Raw genomic sequence first — 21451 nt, 5'->3', positions numbered from 1 at the left:
CTAGTGATCTCTTGATCCCTTCGTCTCTCCAGACATAAGGGTTGCTAATGGCTTCTTGCTATGGCTAGCCTTGTAGTGAGTGCTTCAACCATCTTTTGTTGGTTTCCTTTATGCCTCACTGTTCTCTTATAAGTATTACGATGAATGTCTCCAAATTTTTCCCCTTTGAGTGTCTCATTACTCATGTCAGGGCCTTGATTGATAATTACTGGTAGCAGGAGTGGCCCCAAAGCCTCAGAGAGTCAAAATGGCATTCCAGCACTGAGTTGTTCAATTTGAAGAGAACAGAATGGCTTTCTTACTGGGGAGTTAATGGAAAACTAATTCTAGGTATTTGCTGGCAATATGATTACCCAAATTATTACTGCTGGTAGCATGTGGCCTTTACTTGCTTAAGTGACAATGGTGGTGTGTAGAGTGAAGACTGTAGTGTGATATGGCTAATTCTGATGGCCCTAAGGATTACACAAAGGAGAAAGGACAGTTTGAAGGTCTTGAATGCTCACTTCATGTTAGAGCAGAAGTTGGAATATCAAAGTCCTCTGTCAGCTTTAAAAGAGTCCTTATTTACTTAAGCCTCAGGGCAAATAAGGCTGAAAACCAACTCCAGAATCCGATTTGAAGGGTTACTGAATTGCTGTACTATATAAAATGGGCAATACCAATACAACTAGGTCTTGACAATGGACTAGTGAAACATGGAATGATACTATCAGATCAAATACTAAGGCTCAGAATGTTGAACCCCCAAACACTTCCAAACCACTCTTGCCAGAAGACACAGTCCTCACTCCCCACCTTTCCATCTAAGGAAACTAATGCTCCATAAATCAGCATTCCCATAAAGTAAGAAGACTTTCGATTGCTTCAGCTGAGGCAAGAACCCAATCAGAAAATGGCAGTTCTTTTCAGGACTCATTCCTATTAACTCTCATTGCCCCTAGGCTCATAATAAGTTAGATCCTAATATAACCAAAATCAAGGCCTGATTGAGGAGGTGACAGCCTATACACTGAAAGAATTGCAAAACTGCCAATTTGTATCAGCAGGAGTCCAGTTAGCATGTAAGGGAATGAATCGATTTTAAGGGATTTATACCAAGAAGATGAACCAAAATGCTAGATTGGGCCAAATTTATCGATATATATGCATTCACCTGGATTTGAGATTTAATATATTGCCTTGAGCAAGTGGGAGTGACTGGTTAATTGAATCCTTGATTCAATGATGGCTTATTAGTAAAAAGTTGAACATAGCAAAGAGGAAGAAGAACAAAAGCTCAAATAAGTAAGAATAATGGAAAGGATCTATAATGAATCACCCCGTTCAGCCTGCCACTTATATACTTCAGGAAGTGCCAATGGGACACTCCCTTCACCAAAGAATTACACTGGTAAGGAAAGAAGCCACATGCTTGAAAAGCTTTATGGTAATTGTCTTCTCTAGGCTGGAGAGAACAATGATAGATGTTGCAAATAGATCTGGCCTCCCTGATTTAAATGTATATGTGATTTCAGAGTGGCAGAGGCTCTATGGTAGGAAAAGGAAATACCAAATCCTACCACAGATTATTAGTCTATTAGATTAGTTCTGAGTTCACAATAATCTCTGGAACCCAAAATGCCATTGTAGTCCACCAGCTCAAAGTGGGGGCATATGGAGGTCAAGATATGTATGTAGAGTTTACCCAAGTCCATCTTACAGGATTGTGGGAACAAATAAACTTAGTAATGGGAAGAATCCTTATGTTGGTTCCCTGACCCATGGCTATATGAAAAGCCAAGAACAGAGCTGTCCAGTGCAAATATGAATCACACATGTATTTTTAAATTTTCTAGTGGCCACATTTTAAAAAGGTGGAATTAATTTTAATAGATTTTATTTAATAAGAACATATCATCTCAATATGTGGCACTAGCCACAGGAGGCTAGTTGCTACCACAGTGGAGATCACAGCCCTAGACTTAAAGATAGCAAACTAAAACTGAAAGATGTCATGGGGATTCCTACCACACACCCATTTATACTGTTTATTAGGCTAACGCAAGCTAGAGGGTTCTGTGGATGCATGTAGTCTTAATCACATCAAAATGCCAACTACAGATGCAGTTCTAGCTGTAATATCTTTACTGGCACATACTAACCTATAACATAGCCCCTGATACCAGGTATGGAGATACTGACTTAACAATTTCTTTGGAAAGTAATTCCTTATCAACAGATAATCTGAAGCACTTTGCCTTCACATTGCAGGGACAGCATATTTTTATTATCTTAGCTTAAGGCTAGGTCAACTGTTCTGTTATAATACAGTCCAAAGAAATCTTGTTCATCTTGACATCCCACAGAACATCAAGTTGGAACATTATATTCACGGTACTGACTGGACATGGTGAGCAGGAAGTAGTAAATACCTGAGATGCCTCAGTAAGATATATGCTAGAGGACAGGAGATAATTGCCCAGAAAGTTCAGAGAAGCACAGCATTAGTGAAATGTTATGGGTTTGGTGGTCAAGACATGTTGAATTAGGTCCTCTATAATAAATGAAAATGGCTGCACTTTGCACATTTCACCATGAAGAAGGAGGCACAGTTTATATGCTGCTCTGACGTATGGGCTAGGTGCCCAAGGGAAGACTCTTTCCACCAGGGATCAGAGTTCTGGAACTGTCATATTGGACTACTCCCTGGCTATCTGGGGCATCTCAAGCTGCTAAACTAAGAGGGAGAGAAGTGGGCTATTGGTTGGCAACTTTTCCAGACTACCAAGATGGTTTTGGATTGTTGCTATGTTTGGAACTCAGGAGATTCACTGGGGTACCTCTTTTAAAAAATGTGCCCAATAATCCTGGTTACTGAAAAACTGCAGTAATCCAAGGAAAACAGGACCATCAAATCCTCAGAATTTGTAGAAATTAAGGTTTGGGTCACTCATCAGATAAAGAATCCTTTTTCAGCTCAGGTGCTAAAAAAAGAGGGTGAGAGTAAGAGAAAGATGGATTTGGTAGCAGAAGAAGAAAGCTATAATGATCAATTTGGGCTTTCTGAACAAATTGGAGAGGCACGGACTTTAGCAGCTATGTTTTATGCTGTATCTATTACAAAAAGCATTGGCAATGGCAAATATTTTAGGTTACAGTGAGAAGTATAACTGAATTCATATCACCTGTTGATGATGCAGTAGCTGGATGACACCCTCCTTACTCGCTCCATTAAACTCTTTAATTAGCCAGCAAATTGCAAAATAATAGCATGATTACAATTACCGGGTCCATGTCTTTATTTTTTTGAACCTCAAAGTAGCAGTATATTTATTTACAAAATATGCAATTTCACAGAAACAGCTTCACTATACACACAAACTTGATAATTACACAGAACCATGTAAGTGTTGTCAAGTGTCTGGCCTGGTGAAAGCCAATGGGAATGGCCTACTTTTGGAGTAACGTATTTCTCATTCCTCACTTCATTAGCCACCAACCAGGAAACTCTAATGAGTCATGACTGATTTGCAAAAAAGATGATGATTGCAACTGCCCAGTTCAACAGAAACAAAAACCAAGGTGTCATCTTAGACACCACCCACACGGATGGATGTGTTAAAAGAACAAAAAGGAAATCAAGGCAACACAAACTGAGTTATCAAAAGCCTTCCAGAGAGGTTGAGCTTTGAAGGCACTGAACCTTCTAAGGGCAATATAGCAATCCCAGGTACAGTAACATATATACATTAAACTATGATATTAAAAGTAACACAACTTTGTAAAGAATGAAATCGATGTTTAAAGTTATATTTTTTGCTCAACTTCATGTAATAGATAATGTTCATGAAAATTTATGCTTTATACAATCCATGGTCAATTCAATAATGCTTTAATAAGCCAGAGTACATGGCTAGCTAAAGGAATTAACTGTCACATCTTAAAAACATCCTTCAATAAAGAATAATTTTTATAATAAAGATGTAATTTTCATAGCATGATTTAAAATAAAATATAAAATGTCATAGTTGGAAATAAGGGAATTGCTTTGAATCAAGGAGGAAAGTAACTATATATACTTAAAATATTTTGTATTTATATTTGCATTCATTTCATTTTTCCATAACTGCTCCAAATTTACAATTTAATGTCTAAAATAGTTTACACATTTCACATTCATGTTAAAAACCAAGTAAAGCCTTAAGGATTAATAGGGAAAATGTAAAAAAAGATAATACAAGCATTACCTCACAATCCACAGCACTCTCTAATACAATTTGTCAATGTAGATGAAAATATCACTTCCATCATATCTTCATATTAAAATTAAATTTTAATATGTCATTATGGACAGAAGGAGGATATAAAACTGGCTTGAGAGTATTCTATATTAATTTTCCACCTTTAACTTCTTGGTTATGGCAATTCATGCTAAAAGTCAAATGAGATTCATTCAGATTTCTAATCATTCTTGCTCTTTTATGTACTATATTCTAGCATTTTAAAAATATCACACTTATTCTAGATTTTTAATGATTTATGAAGAGAGAAAAGTTCAGAGAAAATCCAATGACTATATTTTGAGAATTAAAGAAACAAGGTGCGTTTAAATGAAATATAAAATACTCTAACAGCCAATTTTTTAATGAGCATAATATTTTCAAGTTTAAAAATAGCGACATTTGATTTCCCACTGAGGTCCCAGCCTGGGCACTGTATCAGTTGAAAAATATCACAGCTTTCATCTCCTCTATGGTAATATTAGCATGTAACTATGACATTTTACTAGATTTTCCATTATCCTGGATTAACCATAATTACTGAATAATTATAAAATAAAAAATCAGAGAGAATCTACAGAGTAGTTGTCTCCTTACTTCAAGAACTTGAAATAAGAGACTCTTCCATTGACAGTGCTACTTTTCACCAAGTCTGTAAGTCTAAAAAAACGAAGGGCCATATGCATCTTGCAAAATTTATCAGTTATTCAATGTACACAAAAATATTGTCTAGCTCATTCCTAGCTATATACCAAAGCTATGTTATTCTGTATTATTCTATAATGCTTTCCTGAATTCTTATATTTTAGCTTTTTTCTCAAAGAGTCAGTGACACTTACCAGAGTGGGTCCTGAGGTGTCCTGTGAGGGCGTCCCTTCTTCTACAGGCATAGCTACAAAAAGGACATTTGAACGGCTTCTCTCCAGAGTGTAACTTTATGTGTCTCAAAAGGTTGCCCTTCTGAGTGAAAGAAGCTCCACACTGGTTACAGTGGAAGGGACGTTCACCTGCCGAAAGGAAAAGAGGTAGGAAAGATCAAGTAGGTTATGTGGAAGGGACTGATCTGTACGCTATTAACTGGGGCCAGTTCTTTGTGCTGAGAATATTCTTCTCCCCCTTCAGACTTCTAAATCTTTATCTTCCTAAAATTTGCTAATACTGAAGCCTTCAACTTTAGGTCAAGTGCAGATTCCTCTCTTCATATAAATTTTACAGGATTCTTGTCACTGACTCAAAAGAATCAGCAATAGCATTGACCACTGTTTGAACAACTAAGTGCCATCACTTTACTGACTTTATTGGTAGCTTTATATAGAATATTTCAAACCTTATAATGATACTAATTAGGCATCTATAATTTCAGTTTGCAAATGAGGAACTTGAAGTTCAAGTATCAAGGTATCTGATAGTTACAGAGCTAATAAGTACTTAAACTGATATGAATCTTGCTTAGTTGGACTACAAAATCTTGCTCTATTGTACCATGCTATCTCTTTTAAAATTACAGAAATTTTGAATTTGACTTGGAAGGGGTCTTTAGTCTAACTCTCCGATTTAGCTGATAATTTTCTTTCTGGGTGCCAGGTTACAAAGTTCATCATCACAAAATCTCCCAAAATTAGCCCAGGCCCAGGTCTCATTCCTAGTCACTAACAGTGAAAACTTTGGCAAAATTTCCTGATATAAACAGGGAAAATTCAAAGAAAATTATTCATCCAGATATTTCCTGTATATTCTTTTTGTTGTGAAAATAATTTGAAATATTTTCTCTCTTTTTTCCTATTACTGGATACTGCTATAAAACTGTTTAAGCCAGAATTATCAGTCTATTGTCATCAACTGGCTGTCACCAAGGTCACTGAACATAAAAACATGTAGTTGGGGAAGCAGTAAAATTATTAAGTAGGGTCAAACCATGAAGAAAATACTATCATTTTAAGTTTGCTGATCTCTAAAGATATTCATGAACTAAACTATAAATTAATATATAAATAGTACAAAATAGTAAAGCTCAAATTTTAGGACGGAAATAAAATAATTTAAAAATTCACTTTTGGTTTAACGGGACTATTTCTGTACTTGAGGTTAGATGATTATAATTTTAATACTTAAACATTTATACTGAATTCTCATGTTTTATATCTTTAACTGAAACATTTGAAAATAGTGAATAATGAAACCTCAATATTTTGGGGAGGCTTTTAATTAATGCAAACTCAATGATTCTTTCTATTAAAGGAAGCCAGAAGTCATAAAGAAGATAAACTGGCCATTTTCTTGCAGTTGCCACTGCACATTCTATCATATAGATTTGTTATAAAACCTAAAGAAATTAAAAATTGATATATCAGGTGTGTCTCAAATTCTGTACTACTTGCTCATTTTGGAACTTTATGAGACACATACCCCCAAAAATGTAATCTTTGTGTTCGTGTAGCAAGGCTGTTTGTTTTTCTTACAAAATCTGGAGATCTGAACTACATTTATAAAAAGTCCTTGTACTAGTGTATTAACTTGAAAAAAAAAAATTATGTTAAAGTTACCTTAAATTTGATCTTATTTCACTTGATTCATTTGATGAAACTGACAAATTAAATCAACACTAAGTACAGCTTAAAAGAGCAATACTTTACTGAAAAACACCTATATGAAGTCTTACAAACTAAATTTTTAAAATAAATCTAAATTTGGTAAATCTTTACACACACACACACACACACACACACACACACACACAATTTGTTGACTTTTTTTTTTTTTTCCCAATGAAATAGCAGTCTAGGGCGCCTGGGTGGCTCAGTTGGTTAAGCGACTGCCTTCGGCTCAGGTCATGATCCTGGAGTCCCTGGATCGAGTCCCGCATCGGGCTCCCTGCTCGGCAGGGAGTCTGCTTCTCCCTCTGACCCTCTTCCCTCTCGTGCTCTCTATCTCTCATTCTCTCTCTCTCAAATAAATAAATAAAAAATCTGAAATAGCAGTCTACAGCTCTTTAAAATCAGGAATTTCTACTTCCCATCCCTGCCATGGAATTATTAATAAAAAAGAAGGATGCACTTTCTTCATGAGAACTTTTACACTGTAGGAAAATAGCAAATGCAAATTATACTTTTCACTCCAAATACTTGATTTTACTTTGGAAATCTATGTAGGGTCTTCCAGGCAAGTAACAAATTAGTATGCAATAACTTCAAAATGAATTAAATTAGTTTGGTGAACAAAAACATTTGAAATCATGTTTGCCTTTAGAAAATACTCCTGTAACATGCTAACTTAGATTTTCATTAAGCCTCCTAAAATTGAAATATTTAAAAATTCCTAATTTGGAGTACTGAATTTGTCATACCAAGTAATGCTAATCAAAAAAGAAAAAATAATAAGGATAACTCTCTTTAAAAAGAATTTTAAAATTCATCTAATTGAGTTTTTGAGGCTAATGACAGGGTAATTTTGTTTTTACATTTACAAAATATTCCAGATATCTTCAAATATTTTTTAATAGAATTACTTCTGAATTTATATGATCATCCTTAAAGAGGCAGGAGAAATGAAAAGGGGTCTAGGTATATCAGGAAATACTGTCTGTCACTGAGTGTGTCTTAGTGTGGAGACATTTGCTGACTATATTCCCATGGCCATGGGATATAAAGAAAGGCATGATGAAGGTTAACAAACCATGTTCCTGTTTTTGATAAGAGGAAAGGGGCAATGATAATGTACTTTGATTTCAGCTGGATGAAGCTTTGAGAAATATTGATCTGCTTTACATGAATTAAATCTTGAATTGGGATTATGAGATATGTGTAAAATGAGCTGATATTTAGGTAAAAGGTTCATATATTGTGTCTGTGCCTTGAAACAATGCATCTCAATTATTTTTTAAATAATTTGCTTTTTCTTTAACAAATAGGCTGAATCAACTAGTCCTTTTCGAGTAAGTTTAGACTTTGCCTAAAGAAATATATTAATCATGTTCTTATTCAGAAATAAAGAAAAGTAAACTTCGAGAAAACACCACAAATGTACTAAACACACTATACAGTATAATCCAATTGAAAAAATCAAATAGGTTATTGTATCTGTGATAACTAATTCCCCCATGGGTGGGTACAAAAGTCTGGATTAACAACTCTGAATCCAGGAGAACAATTAATATGTGGCCATGCTATCATTCATTTCCATTCTTAATCTGCTTTTTGTTATGTTTTGGTTAGATTTTTTATAAAAAAATCTGCTCAAGGACCTTTTTTAGTTATTCCCAGAATGAAGTTATCTATTTTTATTTTGAAATAAATTATATTTCATTATTTTATGTACTTTCATAAACACATATTTCTAGATCTGTGTTTAAATATTCAACTGAAATACAAGTATACACACATCAGTTTGCTTTGGTGAATCAAAGACAGAGGGTGTTCCTGTGTTGGATGGAGCAACCACCTACAAATATGAAAAATCCCAGTATTTGTTGAGAAGGCCTTGGAGCAAAAGAATGGTTCCATAAAGCTACAATATACACAGAGTTACAAAGATGGGAGTACTCTACCCCAAAGAAGGGCAAGGTTAAGGATAGTCTATATTTATAATGGTCCACATCAATTCGTGTTTAAGCATGAATTGATTTACTACCCCTACTTCTTTTATTCTGCCTGTATCACAGTGAAGAGTGCCTGGAGTATCCGATGACAATATTACCTGATTACCTACTGCAGTAACAACAACAAGAAATAACACCAACCCATTTATAAGACACTAGAATTGGCATTTTAGTAGAGTTTGAAAGAGAGAGAAGAAGTGAATTAGATACGATACTCCACGTCATCTTAGTAAACTGGGTGGTTGTTGTGTATATTTTTATACTATCAATTTTATATTGGATATTCTATGACACACAAACATGTTTCCCAAAGGCTTTATAAGGATTTAAGACAGTGCCTTTTAAACTAGCTATAAATAATTGGTGAGAGGGGGGAATTCTGAAATGAAGACAGTAGTTCATGGCATTGATGAGAAAACATTTGGTTAATACTAGATCCTGACCACAGTTTTTTCAATCTAGTTTAAATTAAAAAACAAAACAAAACAAAACATACAAATAGACTTTCTGTTCTCGAAGGGCACTAAAATGGAGTGGAAAAGGTCATGACCCATTCAGATGTATAAACTGGGTTATCAGAAATACATATAAAAATAGCTACTTTAAAGATACATCACAATTTCAAGGTCAATAAATGTGGCAGATATCCCAAGCTCCTCTATGAATGGCTATTTAACAGAAACTTCCCAGATCTGAGGAAAGCGTAATTTTTATAATACTCCAATAAACATTCATTAACAATAAAAGTTCATGAAGTTACAAGAGGACTTTAGTTATTTTGTCCATTCTTGCCTTTACTAGTTAATTCCATATTCATAGAAGTTGTGGAAATCTGTATAACTATTTAGAAACATCTTCCATGTCAATTTGATGATTTTCAGAATCAGAATAATTCAACTGTACTATGGTAGTAAATATTAAATAAGCAGTAGAGTCAGTATGTAATCACTCTTGTGTTTACAAACTAACAATCCTCATGAAAATCACTGCAAATACAGTGAAACATTGATTAACCTAAATATTCAAGAGAGCACACTCAGGTTCTTTAAATTTTCTTGACTCAGACCATAAAAGGTTTATTAGAAATCTTACAAAAAATTGTTGTTAGTATACTTTTTAGCCTTAAAATGTACACTATATGCAATTCAACTGAAAAGTCATTAGACTACTTTTGTTCAGTTTATATGTTACTAGTTACACAACTGAATGGGTGTTATCTACCTCAATATAATCACTGTGAGATAATGAATACATTCTAACTTGGTAGAACTCTTCTTTTAGAACTGCAGTTAACATTACTTCATGAGCAGAGATGAAAAGTAGACTCATTATTTTACAGTCTTTTCCTATTTTTCTTATAAAATACCAAACTTGATCTTTTAACTTTTCTAGAAGAATTTTTTTTAATTAAGGTAAAAAAATCTATACTAGTAATATTATATTTATATTATTTATAAAAATATGCTGTTTAAAGAGGAAATTAAAAATAAAACCAAAAGTAAACATGTAACTGTAGAGTTAGAATAAGGGTACAGGTTCCAAACCTGATGATTTTGATTAAGATAACATTGATTTTAATGTGTAACTTCTTACTATAATTTTTAAGCCTTATAATCATATCTCATCATTAAATGTTGGTGCAGTGAGATACCAAGTACAGTATATATTTGAACAAAACCAGTCTGGGCATCAGGAAACCTTGGTTTTAGCCTCACAATGCCCTAACTACATAAGGGATAATGGACAAATCACTTGACTGTTTGGGGTTTCAGTTTGTTCATGTGTAAATGAGAGATTTGGGCTAAAAAGACTTCAGTGTACCTCACATCTCTCATGTTTTAAGCACCTACTAATTAAACTGATTTATCTCTCTTCCAAAGAGAAACATATTTTAAAACTCTGAGAGTATTAGTGATTAATATTTTGCTATATAATACTACTTTGCATTATAGTTAAAGGTACCATCTTTAAATCAATTTTCATATGAACTTAAAACTTTAAGAGTCAACCATCTGCCTTTCTTACACATAATCTCATTTCTGTATTTTTTTTAAATTAAAAAACTTTTTTTTTTTCATTTTGCCAAAGGATTTGGAGAGATTTAAATAAGGCCTTCTCCTCATCTAGCTGTTTTTTTTTTTACATTACTCAAATGTCTAAAAGTATATATTATATTAATCAGAATCCTCTTTCCTCACCCTGTTCCATGATTACACATTCTTACCAGCAAACCCACCACTCTTCACTATACTGTACCCTACATATCTCTTTGCAGGAGTTATAATAAAAAAAATTACAGGAAGATAGTAACATCCTCAACTAGGGAAAGTATCTGCCTAATACAGAGACCCATGGTAGGCAGAGATTGATTGGAAATTGTATTCCAAGAAGTTAACCAGATAAGGTGAAATTGATCTACCTCTATATAAATGCATGAGTACCATTTTATAGTATAAACTCTTAGCTAGCAAACTATATTACCTACCCATGGGTATGGTAAAATATGTATAGAAACACAAAAAGATTAAGTTACACAATGAGATTCTCCTATACCTTTTGAACCCTTATCATATTATTGCTATATTAAGAACTGTGGAAACTGAATCCCAAACTTCTTTTCTGATATGCTATTCAGATTTGAAGGCTGGAAGTCAAGACCCAGGCTACTCTCTGCTTTTCAGCAATCCAATACTAGCAGAATTCTGAAAAGGTAGTTTCACCACTGCCACCCCTGAATAAAAAGGAAAGAGAATAGATGTCAGGTAATATCAACATCAGATGTCACAGGCAGTCATCAGGTTATTCTTTCAGCTGCTTACCAGTGTGACTCCTTTTATGTACCATAAGCACATTGGGCCCAATGCAAACCATGCCACAGACGTCACATTTCAGTTTACCATTCGGAAGCCGGATTCCTCCCTCGCCTTGAAGCTCCTGGACTTTCCTGTTGTCAGCCACCTCGCTGCTCTCAATTAGGGGTTCTTCTAGGCCGCTACCTTCATCATGGCCCCTGATCTCATCTTCACGGCTCAGGGGTTTCCTGTCACACTCTTCATCACTCTGCATTTCTAGCTTTACTGAATTTGCTGTAATTTAAAAAAGAAGAAATGAAGGCATTTTAAATGCAGGTTATGTGTTGTCATCTACATCTCTTCTCCACCCAGTGCCATTCTGTGAACATGGATGGAAATCACCAATGCAATGTTAATACATACTGTGCTCGAAAATATTTTAGCGACTTTGCCATCAAAGTGAAGATGGCTCAAAAAACCTCTAGGTAAACAGAATGACACTTCATTTGTACACACATTTCTTTCTTCAACTTAGTTATATAGTTTTTTAATTTTTTTAAAATTTTATTTTATTATGTTAGTCACTATACATTACATCATTAGTTTCTGATGTAGCATTCCATGATTCCTTGTTTGCATATAACACCCAGTGCTCCATTCAATACGTGCCCTCCTTAATACCCATCCCCTTCGTTATATATTTTTAAAGCAAGTCCTTAATTCTGGTATTGGCTTATGATTTTGTCACTACTGAGACTCAGCATTATGTATGAGACAAGATTAGATATTGCTTAACCCACTGAGCTATGCTTCTTAACAATCATATATATATATATTTATACATATACAAAATACACAATCATGTGTGTATATATACATACACACACACACACACACACACACACACACACTGTTTCACATCAGAATACTTGTATAAACCTGTTTCAAAACTGAGCAAGAGAAACAACTTGGGATCTTAATCTAGCAAATGTCTTAGATGTATGAAGGCATACTGTCAAGGCAAATATCCTAAAATCAGATTAAAAACATATATCCAATGAAGAGCTATATAAATGTAGGGCAGAGTGCACAGACTTCATATGCTCTTAATCTACTCTTTATTTTTTTATATGAAGAAAATTCTCTATGGAACATATTAGTCTGCAAATCAAAGTATTCCAACTTTAATCTATGCACACCAAAAAGCAGTGAATGACAGGAATGGCATAGCATGCATGCACGCACTTGTGACTGTTAAGAAATTTAATGCCTTCTGTTTGCTGTTTTTGGATCATCCCACAGAAAAGTTGGAATTTTGTTAGCACAGCCCTCATTCTGGATTGCTGACAAAGTCTTTTCACAAAGCAGAAACAGGCTTTAAATGAATACCAGCTTTTTATCCCCTGATCTTGAAAATTTCTTAAGAAATCATATCAAAGTTCCTGAGCAAAACAAATTATTTGGTACTACTTGAATGGAGGAAATACATTCATAAAAAGGAAGTAAGTTCTTTTTACTGTAATTTTCTTAGAGAAACCACACATTCTGTGATTTGTCATTAGTATTTAAACAGGTAGTGCTATCAAAATGGCTCTTCCCCTGCTCCCCTCCCTTGGAACTCTCCTAAGAATAGAGGCAACATGGTACAAAATGAGATCACTGTATTTAGCCCACAGACTGGCTCTGACATTTATTAGCAGTAGAAACTTGAATTAATTATTTAATATCTGATTTTTTTGTCTTTTGTTTGCAAAGTAGATATAAATTCAAACTACAAAATGAAGTTTAAATAGAATAGTTCAGCTATTAGGAGTGAGGATCCTGTAACCAGACTGCCTGGATTTGAATACCAGCTCTGGCACTCATTAGAAGCAGTGTCACGTTTTATAAGATACTTAAGTTCCTCGTGTACTTCATAAAATGAGGACGACAAGGGTACCACTTTCTCAGGCTGATGTGAGCATTAAGTGAGCAAATACAGAAAATGGGCTTACCTATTATTTTTCTGGTGACAGTGCTCTATTTTTTCCATAATGTTTTGTGAAGATCAATTATATAGTATGTAAACTACTCTGAGATCTACAAAAGAGTATATAGGCTTCTTGGCCCCATTTCTAATAGAAAATCTACTACACTGAGTTTTATCCTATTTACAAATCAGTACCACTTTACCAGTTTTTGAGAAGAGTAGACACCATACTTTATCTACCTTAATTTTGCCAACATGCTCAAAAATTGTGTGGCATCTAGAAAGTGTTCAGGCAGTATTCACTGTGGTGTTTTAGTAAATTAAGAATTTTCTTTCTTTAGAATTGTTTTATATGTTTAAAAAAATCCATGAACACAGCAGAGAAAAATTAAAGGATAAAAAATGAAAATTAAGTCCTCTTCTACTCAAAGTTCACCCCTAAATTCTGGTCTCAAAAGCAACTATTATCCTCATTTTCTAATTCAGAAGTGTGTGTGTGTGTGTGTGTGTGTGTGTGTGTGTGTGTGTGTGTATGGTCTCTCTTTACACAAATTGGAATGTATAATTTACCTGACCTTAACTTTGCTTTCTTCATTTAATATCTGTTTAATTTTTCCATATTAGTAGACAGAAACCCACACTATTCTTTCTAACAGCTGCATAGAATCTATTTTATCAACATAATTTATTCCTAGGCTTTATCAATAAAATTTAAGATTACTGCTATTATAGCTATTATTATATAATATCACATTGAACTGTCAATCTATTAGATAAAAACTGGTATTTTACTATAGATTTTAATCTGCATTTTTTATGGGTGAAATTGAGCATCTATGTCTATACTTAAATGTTTGGGGGTTTTTTAGGAGCTGTCTATGAAAGTTATTTGCCCATTTTCTACTAGGTTGTTGGTTTTTTCTCACTGAATTTAAATGCATTATATACTAAGGAACTTAGCTCCATGTTTGTTATGTTTTGCAAATGTTGGATTATCTTATCACTCAAGGGTATTTGAATTTTAAAGTTTTCAATTGTAGTTTCTAGATTCTGTATTTTGCTTCAATAAGTTTTTCCATACTCCAAGAAATTTTCCATGTTTTTTTTTCTGGGAATGAAAATTATTCTAATCAAAGTAAAACACTAATTTTTATCCTATGTAGTCCCATATTTCATTCATAATTCTCATTTAAAGAAAAAGTTAAGAAAAATTAAAAGTATGACTTTATATAACATAACTTCATATATTAATCTGTGAGCAAACTGTCCCACATATTTAAATGATGTACTAGAGATTATAAACTGCACAGCAATGTCATCATTGATATTCCTGAACTGGTCGACATCTGATAAACTGCATTTAATGAGTGTAAAGTCTACCAGCATTCCATTTCAGGAATTGAAGAAATGTATCTTAAAAGAGTAGGTCTGAGTCTGAAACTTATGGGCCTCTTAAATTTCAAAACAGCACTAAATTATGAAAAATATGACTTGATGTTATATTAAATGATCGCCTTTTCCCTAGTGAGAAGATTATAATATGGACATCAAAATTTAATAACTAACATGGGTAAAATGTCATTTAAAAATTATTGGATATTAAAATTATAGTTAGAACTTTGTATCCACAGAGGAATATAATTGAAGTGAGTATCCAAAAAAGTATACATTTGTTAGAACTAAAATACAGAAGAAATGGTAAACTTTAGCAATCTTTACTCTAACAATATTATACTCTAAAGAATTATGTTTATCACATATGAATGTACATACTATTGCTATAGTAAATATAGTAATTTATATTCATTGATATAGTAAATCAATAAATGCAACACATTTTTAGTATATATATATCATAGATGAAATTTTCCATTAATATGGTGTCTTATGTACAAACAAAATCCCATCATAATGAATTTTTAGTCTGCTTTACTAAAATTAGGTTGAAATTTAGGATAAAAAGCAATTAGTCTTTGAATTTCAATTGTTAAATAGAAAAAATTTCCTTACTCAAATATAAAAGAAATTTTCTCACAATTTATTTTCACTATTTAAGATGTTTCTAAATAATGCAGATTACTGTATTTTAACTCATTAATGATTAAACTTAAGTGTTCAGTAAATTTACGTATACTCTAAATTACAATTCATATATCAATGGAAGAATTGTATTATTTGTAGCTATAATATATAAAACTACTATAACTATTAATCATTGTATAATATTCATAGTATATTTGTTATCAAATTTTTACTCTTCATTATATGGTATTTCTTTTACAATTTGGTAACAGGAAAACATTCTCATAAATGGGCTAATTTCTCTGAAGAGGAGAATTTGTTAGTGTGAGTGGGATGAAATCTTGTTGTTATAATCTCAACACCAAGAATTATTTTTCAGGCTGTTTCCTTGATATGCCTGAATTTTACATTCTTCTTTTCATATCTATAGGAATTTACATACATTACTATATAATGACAAACTATTTAGTAAGAACAATATTTTGTAAGAACAAATTATTAGCAATGAAAAGGGGATGTGAAAGAAGATTTTAATTGATCAGTTTGTTCTGTTATTCAATATTGTAGTCACAAATAACATATAGATACTTGAATATTTTAATGAACAAAATAAAGATGTTTAAATTACATATTTTTAAGTTACAGGAGATAATATGATTTTACAGTTTAAAAAAAGGACAAGTCAAATTTAAAGTATTTATGATGAAGAAAAAGTATTATATATATATATTAAGTTGACTAGGAGATTCATGAACACAGGTAAAATAATAGTTAATAAAAAAGAATTTTATGATCAATTTTGCATAGAAGAAGCTTTGAATATATTTCAGGACAAAAAGTACATTTAGCTTTAAGCAAAAAGTTGCTTCAAAATGCAAACAGGTTTATAAATTTAAAATCCCCCCCACTTCTTCAAGCTCAGAGATATCATACTCCTAGAACTCATCCATGTCAGCCGGTATGAAACAAAGACCAAAACTGAATTCTCTTTAAAAATAAACTAGCAAATATTTATTAAGTACTTGGCTGCTTGCCTAATTATTTGCTAAAAGTGATTATGAAGGTTTAAGACTAAAAGGTGAAGAGTATTAACTTAAATAAGAAATTCATATCAACAGGATAATATACACTCAGAAACAGGTCATGAAAGAGTTCATGACTAAGAGGAGGGAAATATTTTACTAACACATATAATTTCGTTACATAATTGTTATATTATTGACCTGAACAGAACATAAATGGAAAGAGGCTTTTCCTTAGAAATCGGACATTTACTATTTTTTATTCCTTGCCTCCCTCAAATCACCCACCAATACAAGATAGCATATGATTTTGTGATGTCTGGCAACTGATGTCTTCAAATAATAAAATTCTCCATTTTTAAAATTTTGGGGGAAAAGATCATTTTTAATATGTATGGGAAAATATATTCAAGTTAATTCTGAATTATCAAATGGAAGGAACAAATTCTAATCCTTAGAATGTGGTTGTCACAGATAATTCTATCATTTTAAAAAATGTCAACTTTGGGAAATACCACAGTAACCAGAACCTTAAATATCATTATTAAAATATTTTTAATATCGGGCGCCTGGGTGGCTCAGTTGGTTAAGCGACTGCCTTTGGCTCAGGTCATGATCCTGGAGTCCCGGGATCGAGTCCCGCATCGGGCTCCCTGCTCAGCAGGGAGTCTGCTTCTCCCTCTGACCCTCTTCCCTCTCGTGCTCTCTATCTCTCATTCTCTCTCAAATAAATAAATAAAATCTTAAAAAAGATAAAATAAAATATTTTTAATATCTCAATTAAACTTTCTACAACTTAAAATGTTATTATTAGTATGACTTGATTCTACTAATCCACTAATAGATTATTAAAATTTCCTAGCTAGGAAAATAATGCAAAGGGATTATGATTTATTTGCTTTATTTGAAAGGATATATTTATTATATGGAGTATAAATAGGATTTCTAGATTAATTACCCTTCAAATTAGTGATTTATATTTGTTCAGTTTCCAATTGTATTTTTCAATTTTTAAAGGAAGTAAATACTATGAGACTTAAATATTTATTTCACAGTGATGAATAATAAAAGATAGCTAAAACCATTCTTTAATTTCTAAATTGGGTGGGGGAAAAGTCTTCCAGGTGTGATATATAGGTGGACTTTTTATATGCTTGGTTTCTGTTGTGTGAGAATTCAAGAGGACACTTAAGGGGTGTTATTACTTACAAGCATCAATTTTTCCTGGTCTATGTCAGCTACTTGAAATGGTGTTATACACACTAATTGAATCAATATGTCTATCTAATAATCTGTTGAAGTTGCTTCTGAGCTAATATAGCCCTCTCTCATTTAAACTATCCAAACAGAAACACCAAACATGATTAAATCCATGTTAACAGCCCAGCAGCTGTTTAAATAATGTGTTAGAAAAACAAACTGCCTTCAAAACTCTGATATAAAGCACAATTATTTACTAGGAACTACCAACAGTCTAAACAACTAAAGTAAAATCACAACAAAAATTATTTTAAGGTATATGCAATCATTTTGTAAAAATTCTCTCAAAATTTCACACAATATGAACCCTTTGTTTCTTGCAACTGTGAATAAATAAATGTGAATTTATTTATTAGTCTTGCAAAACAGCTCCCTCACAACATCCTTAAAGTATTCATTTTATAAATGGTTTTGGACAAGTCCAGACACTGTGTCGCTAAACTGCAGCTGAGCCATTTGTGGGTAGCCTTCTCAGTGTGTACATCACATCACTGCATTTCCTTTCCTCCCCACCCTCTCTTCTCTCTCTAATAAAGTGACATTATGTATTCTTAGATCTACTAGAGTAACTAGATCAAGACAGTGCTGATCTCTGAAATACTCTTATTCTAAGAATGGTGTAGTAGAAAGTTTCCCTGTACCTGAGGCGGGAAACCAGGTCTTTACCTCCCCCTCTGCCACCTAACTAATTGTGGGACCTTGAGCTATTTCTTCACTTTGATTCAGCCACCTGCGTCATCTGAAATGTGGGGAAAATAACACTTGATGTTCATGAAAACTGCACAGTAGTCTCTTTACACTAATAGTAATAACAGGAAAATAGCAACTTATAATTCTTCATGATTTATAAAATATCCTGTCTCAACTGATGCTCAACACTGAATGATAGGGCAGTTACAGATAAACAAATGGAGGCATCAAGTGATTTTCCCAAGAACACAAAGTTAGTAAATGTCTTTTTTTAAAGATTTTATTTATTTATTTATTTATTTGAGAGAGCGAGAAAGAGAGAGCACATGAGAGGGGGGAGGGTCAGAGGGAGAAGCAGACTCCCCGCTGAGCAGGGAGCCCGATGCGGGACTCGATCCCAGGTCTCCAGGATCATGACCTGAGCTGAAGGCAGTCGCTTAACCAACTGAGCCACCCAGGCGCCCCAAAGTTAGTAAATGTTAACCTGATATCAACTCAAGATCTTCTGCCTCTTAGCTAAGCCATCTTTCTATGACATGATACTGGTTCTCCAATTAAACAAGTAACTAAGTATATTTAGGACAAATATTGTATTTAGGACAAACAGGTCTTTCATATGCTATAAAACTATGTCAGTTGGCTGAAAAAATACTAGGAATTCAAGTCTATGATGGTCAAATAAAATATTATTTCCATAAAATTAACTGTTGAATTAATATTTTCTATCAAGTCTGGAATGTATATGTCCACTCAAAACAACCACCTCCTAATTTTTACATTTGCTTTGGTCTTAAGGCTGGGGTAGGGTCTGTGTTCCTAAAGAATTTGTCAATACATAATCCTCTACCCACCCCCACCTCCACTTTTTGACTATATTCTTTGACATGCTATGACTTATCAGTGGTAGGTAAAGACAGCCATTTGAGGAATAAGTCAATTTTATCAGTTTTAATCTCTAAACCAACAGTTTATGGTGGATGTCATCTTAGGACTTCCTTTGTGGTCAAATTTTGACAGTTTTGTGTCAATTGTTATAAAGATAAATCATACCTATGAGCAGCTCATGTAGTATCTCATTTACATTTAAAGAGGTCTTCACGACAAAATAAATACAAAATAAATGTCCTATGTTAAAAAAAAAGGAAAGAAAAGGGATGACCTTGATGGTCTCCCATAATGCCTGAAATCTTATATAGGATGCCCATCATCAAACCACACACTCTTATAGCCCAGCACAGTGGCATCACTGTAGCCCAAGGATGAAGTTTGAATATTTTGGCAGACAACTTGTTCATAAATGTACAATGTGGAAGAAATAAGCCTACTTTATATAGAAATACCCCAAGCAAACAACAGTCTACCCCTTTATCCATCCTTTAAATGATTTGCAGAGTCCTAAAGATTCAGTATCTGCCACTTCTTGCATATCCTTTTTTCGCATTTTCATGCAACCCAGAACAACTTTAAGATCACCTGTGCATCTCACCCAGAACAGCTTTCTAATTAGTCTCTCTTCTGTCTTTTGCTACTTTCCACTCCTCCAATTCATCCCCCATTATATTTAGTTGTTCGATTAATCTTCCTAAAGCAGAGCTCATATTATTCTTCTAAATGTCTTCAATGACCGCCCACTGTATACAAATTAAATATAAAGGTATTGTTGCGGAATTTAAGTACACCCTCAGCACAGCTCCATCATAGCTTTCAGCCATATGTTCTACGAGTCCCTTGGTTGTTTATACTTTTTCCAGTCATTTTCCAGCCATTCTTCCTGGAACACATCCTATACATCTCTACTTACTCATTTTTCTTCCTGGCTCCTATTATTTTTTGGAATCCTTTCCCTATTTCTATCAATATTAGCATACCATTCAAGGCCACTTGTCTCCTACCTTTTTTCATGAAGTATTTCCTGAGCACAAAGACACATTCTAGTGATTCCTTTAGTGTTTCTGCCTTAACTCTACATTCGCTATAGTATAAGATCCTTGGAAAAAAAGTGCTATTTTTCTCGTAAGTTGTAAAAACCATCATACCCTTACATACACCAGGCACTCAGTAACTGTTGAACTGTAGCTAATTTACATATTACACTTCTCTCTTTAAGTTATAGAGACCATGCATAAATTAACCACAGGTGACAAATCTATCAATACAGAGTTGGGTTTTAAACACAAAACATCATCATAATATTGATTAAAGGATCACTGTATGACAGGAGAGACTACAGGTGCATAATATGTGTCTCCTGATTTAATCATGATCACCACCCTGTGAAGTACCTAATATCATCCTCATTTTACAGATGAGGATGCTCAGATGAGGCGAAGTAACATGTCTAAGACACACCTCTACTCAGCGCCAGATTGGAGACTAAAACCCAGAACTGCTGTTTCCCTATGTCACCAAAAGCAAACTGGTTACTAGTTACCAGTAAAGAAAAAAAAAAAAAGGGGGATGTTAATGAAGAATAGCTGTGATCAGTGTGTGCCACCCGACATGTTTCTCGTGCATGTCTAATACAGGTGTAAGTAGTATGCCAGCTTTGAGTAAAGAGAAATTTGTCTGAGAGCCTGTCTTGGAAGAAGACCAGCTTATATTGCCAGATTTTCTGAGCCTGGATTTTATTTCATATAAGAGCAATCTACTTTGAACTGGTGTTTGGCAACCATCTGCTTAACATAGCTGTGGGAGGTTTGTGAAGCAAATTACATTGTGAAATTATCTCTTCAAATAAGGGGAGTACACATTTTTAACCAAACTTCTGTAAGAAGTAAAATCATTACTATGAAATCCAGCTGAGTGGGCATATTCCCCAAGGGACCCAATGCATTGGATTG

The 21451-nt window shown here is 33.6% G+C and overlaps 1 protein-coding gene across 9 annotated transcripts in view; it reads right to left on the bottom strand.

Annotated features, from left to right (window-relative positions):
- Positions 1 to 21451, bottom strand: part of IKZF2 (IKAROS family zinc finger 2) — a 150373-nt gene that overhangs the window by 43228 nt on the left and 85694 nt on the right. For 8 of the 9 annotated variants that reach the window (XM_025892240.2, XM_025892221.2, XM_073879078.1 and 5 more), the window contains 2 exons: positions 11676 to 11942; positions 5102 to 5269 (listed from right to left, as the gene is read on the bottom strand). In XM_025892240.2, coding sequence (XP_025748025.1) covers positions 5102 to 5269; positions 11676 to 11942 — 435 coding nt within the window. The remainder of the gene's footprint in view (positions 1 to 5101; positions 5270 to 11675; positions 11943 to 21451) is intronic. The other variant, XM_025892247.2, reaches the window with a different exon arrangement.

The sequence above is a fragment of the Callorhinus ursinus genome, unplaced genomic scaffold, assembly GCF_003265705.2.
Source record: "Callorhinus ursinus isolate GAN/ISIS: 27379988/994484 unplaced genomic scaffold, GSC_fseal_2.0 scaffold2, whole genome shotgun sequence".
Classification (NCBI taxonomy): Eukaryota; Metazoa; Chordata; class Mammalia; order Carnivora; family Otariidae; genus Callorhinus; species Callorhinus ursinus.
The sequence above is the reverse complement of the archived record's forward strand: the minus strand, read 5'-3'. Positions and strand labels throughout refer to the sequence as shown.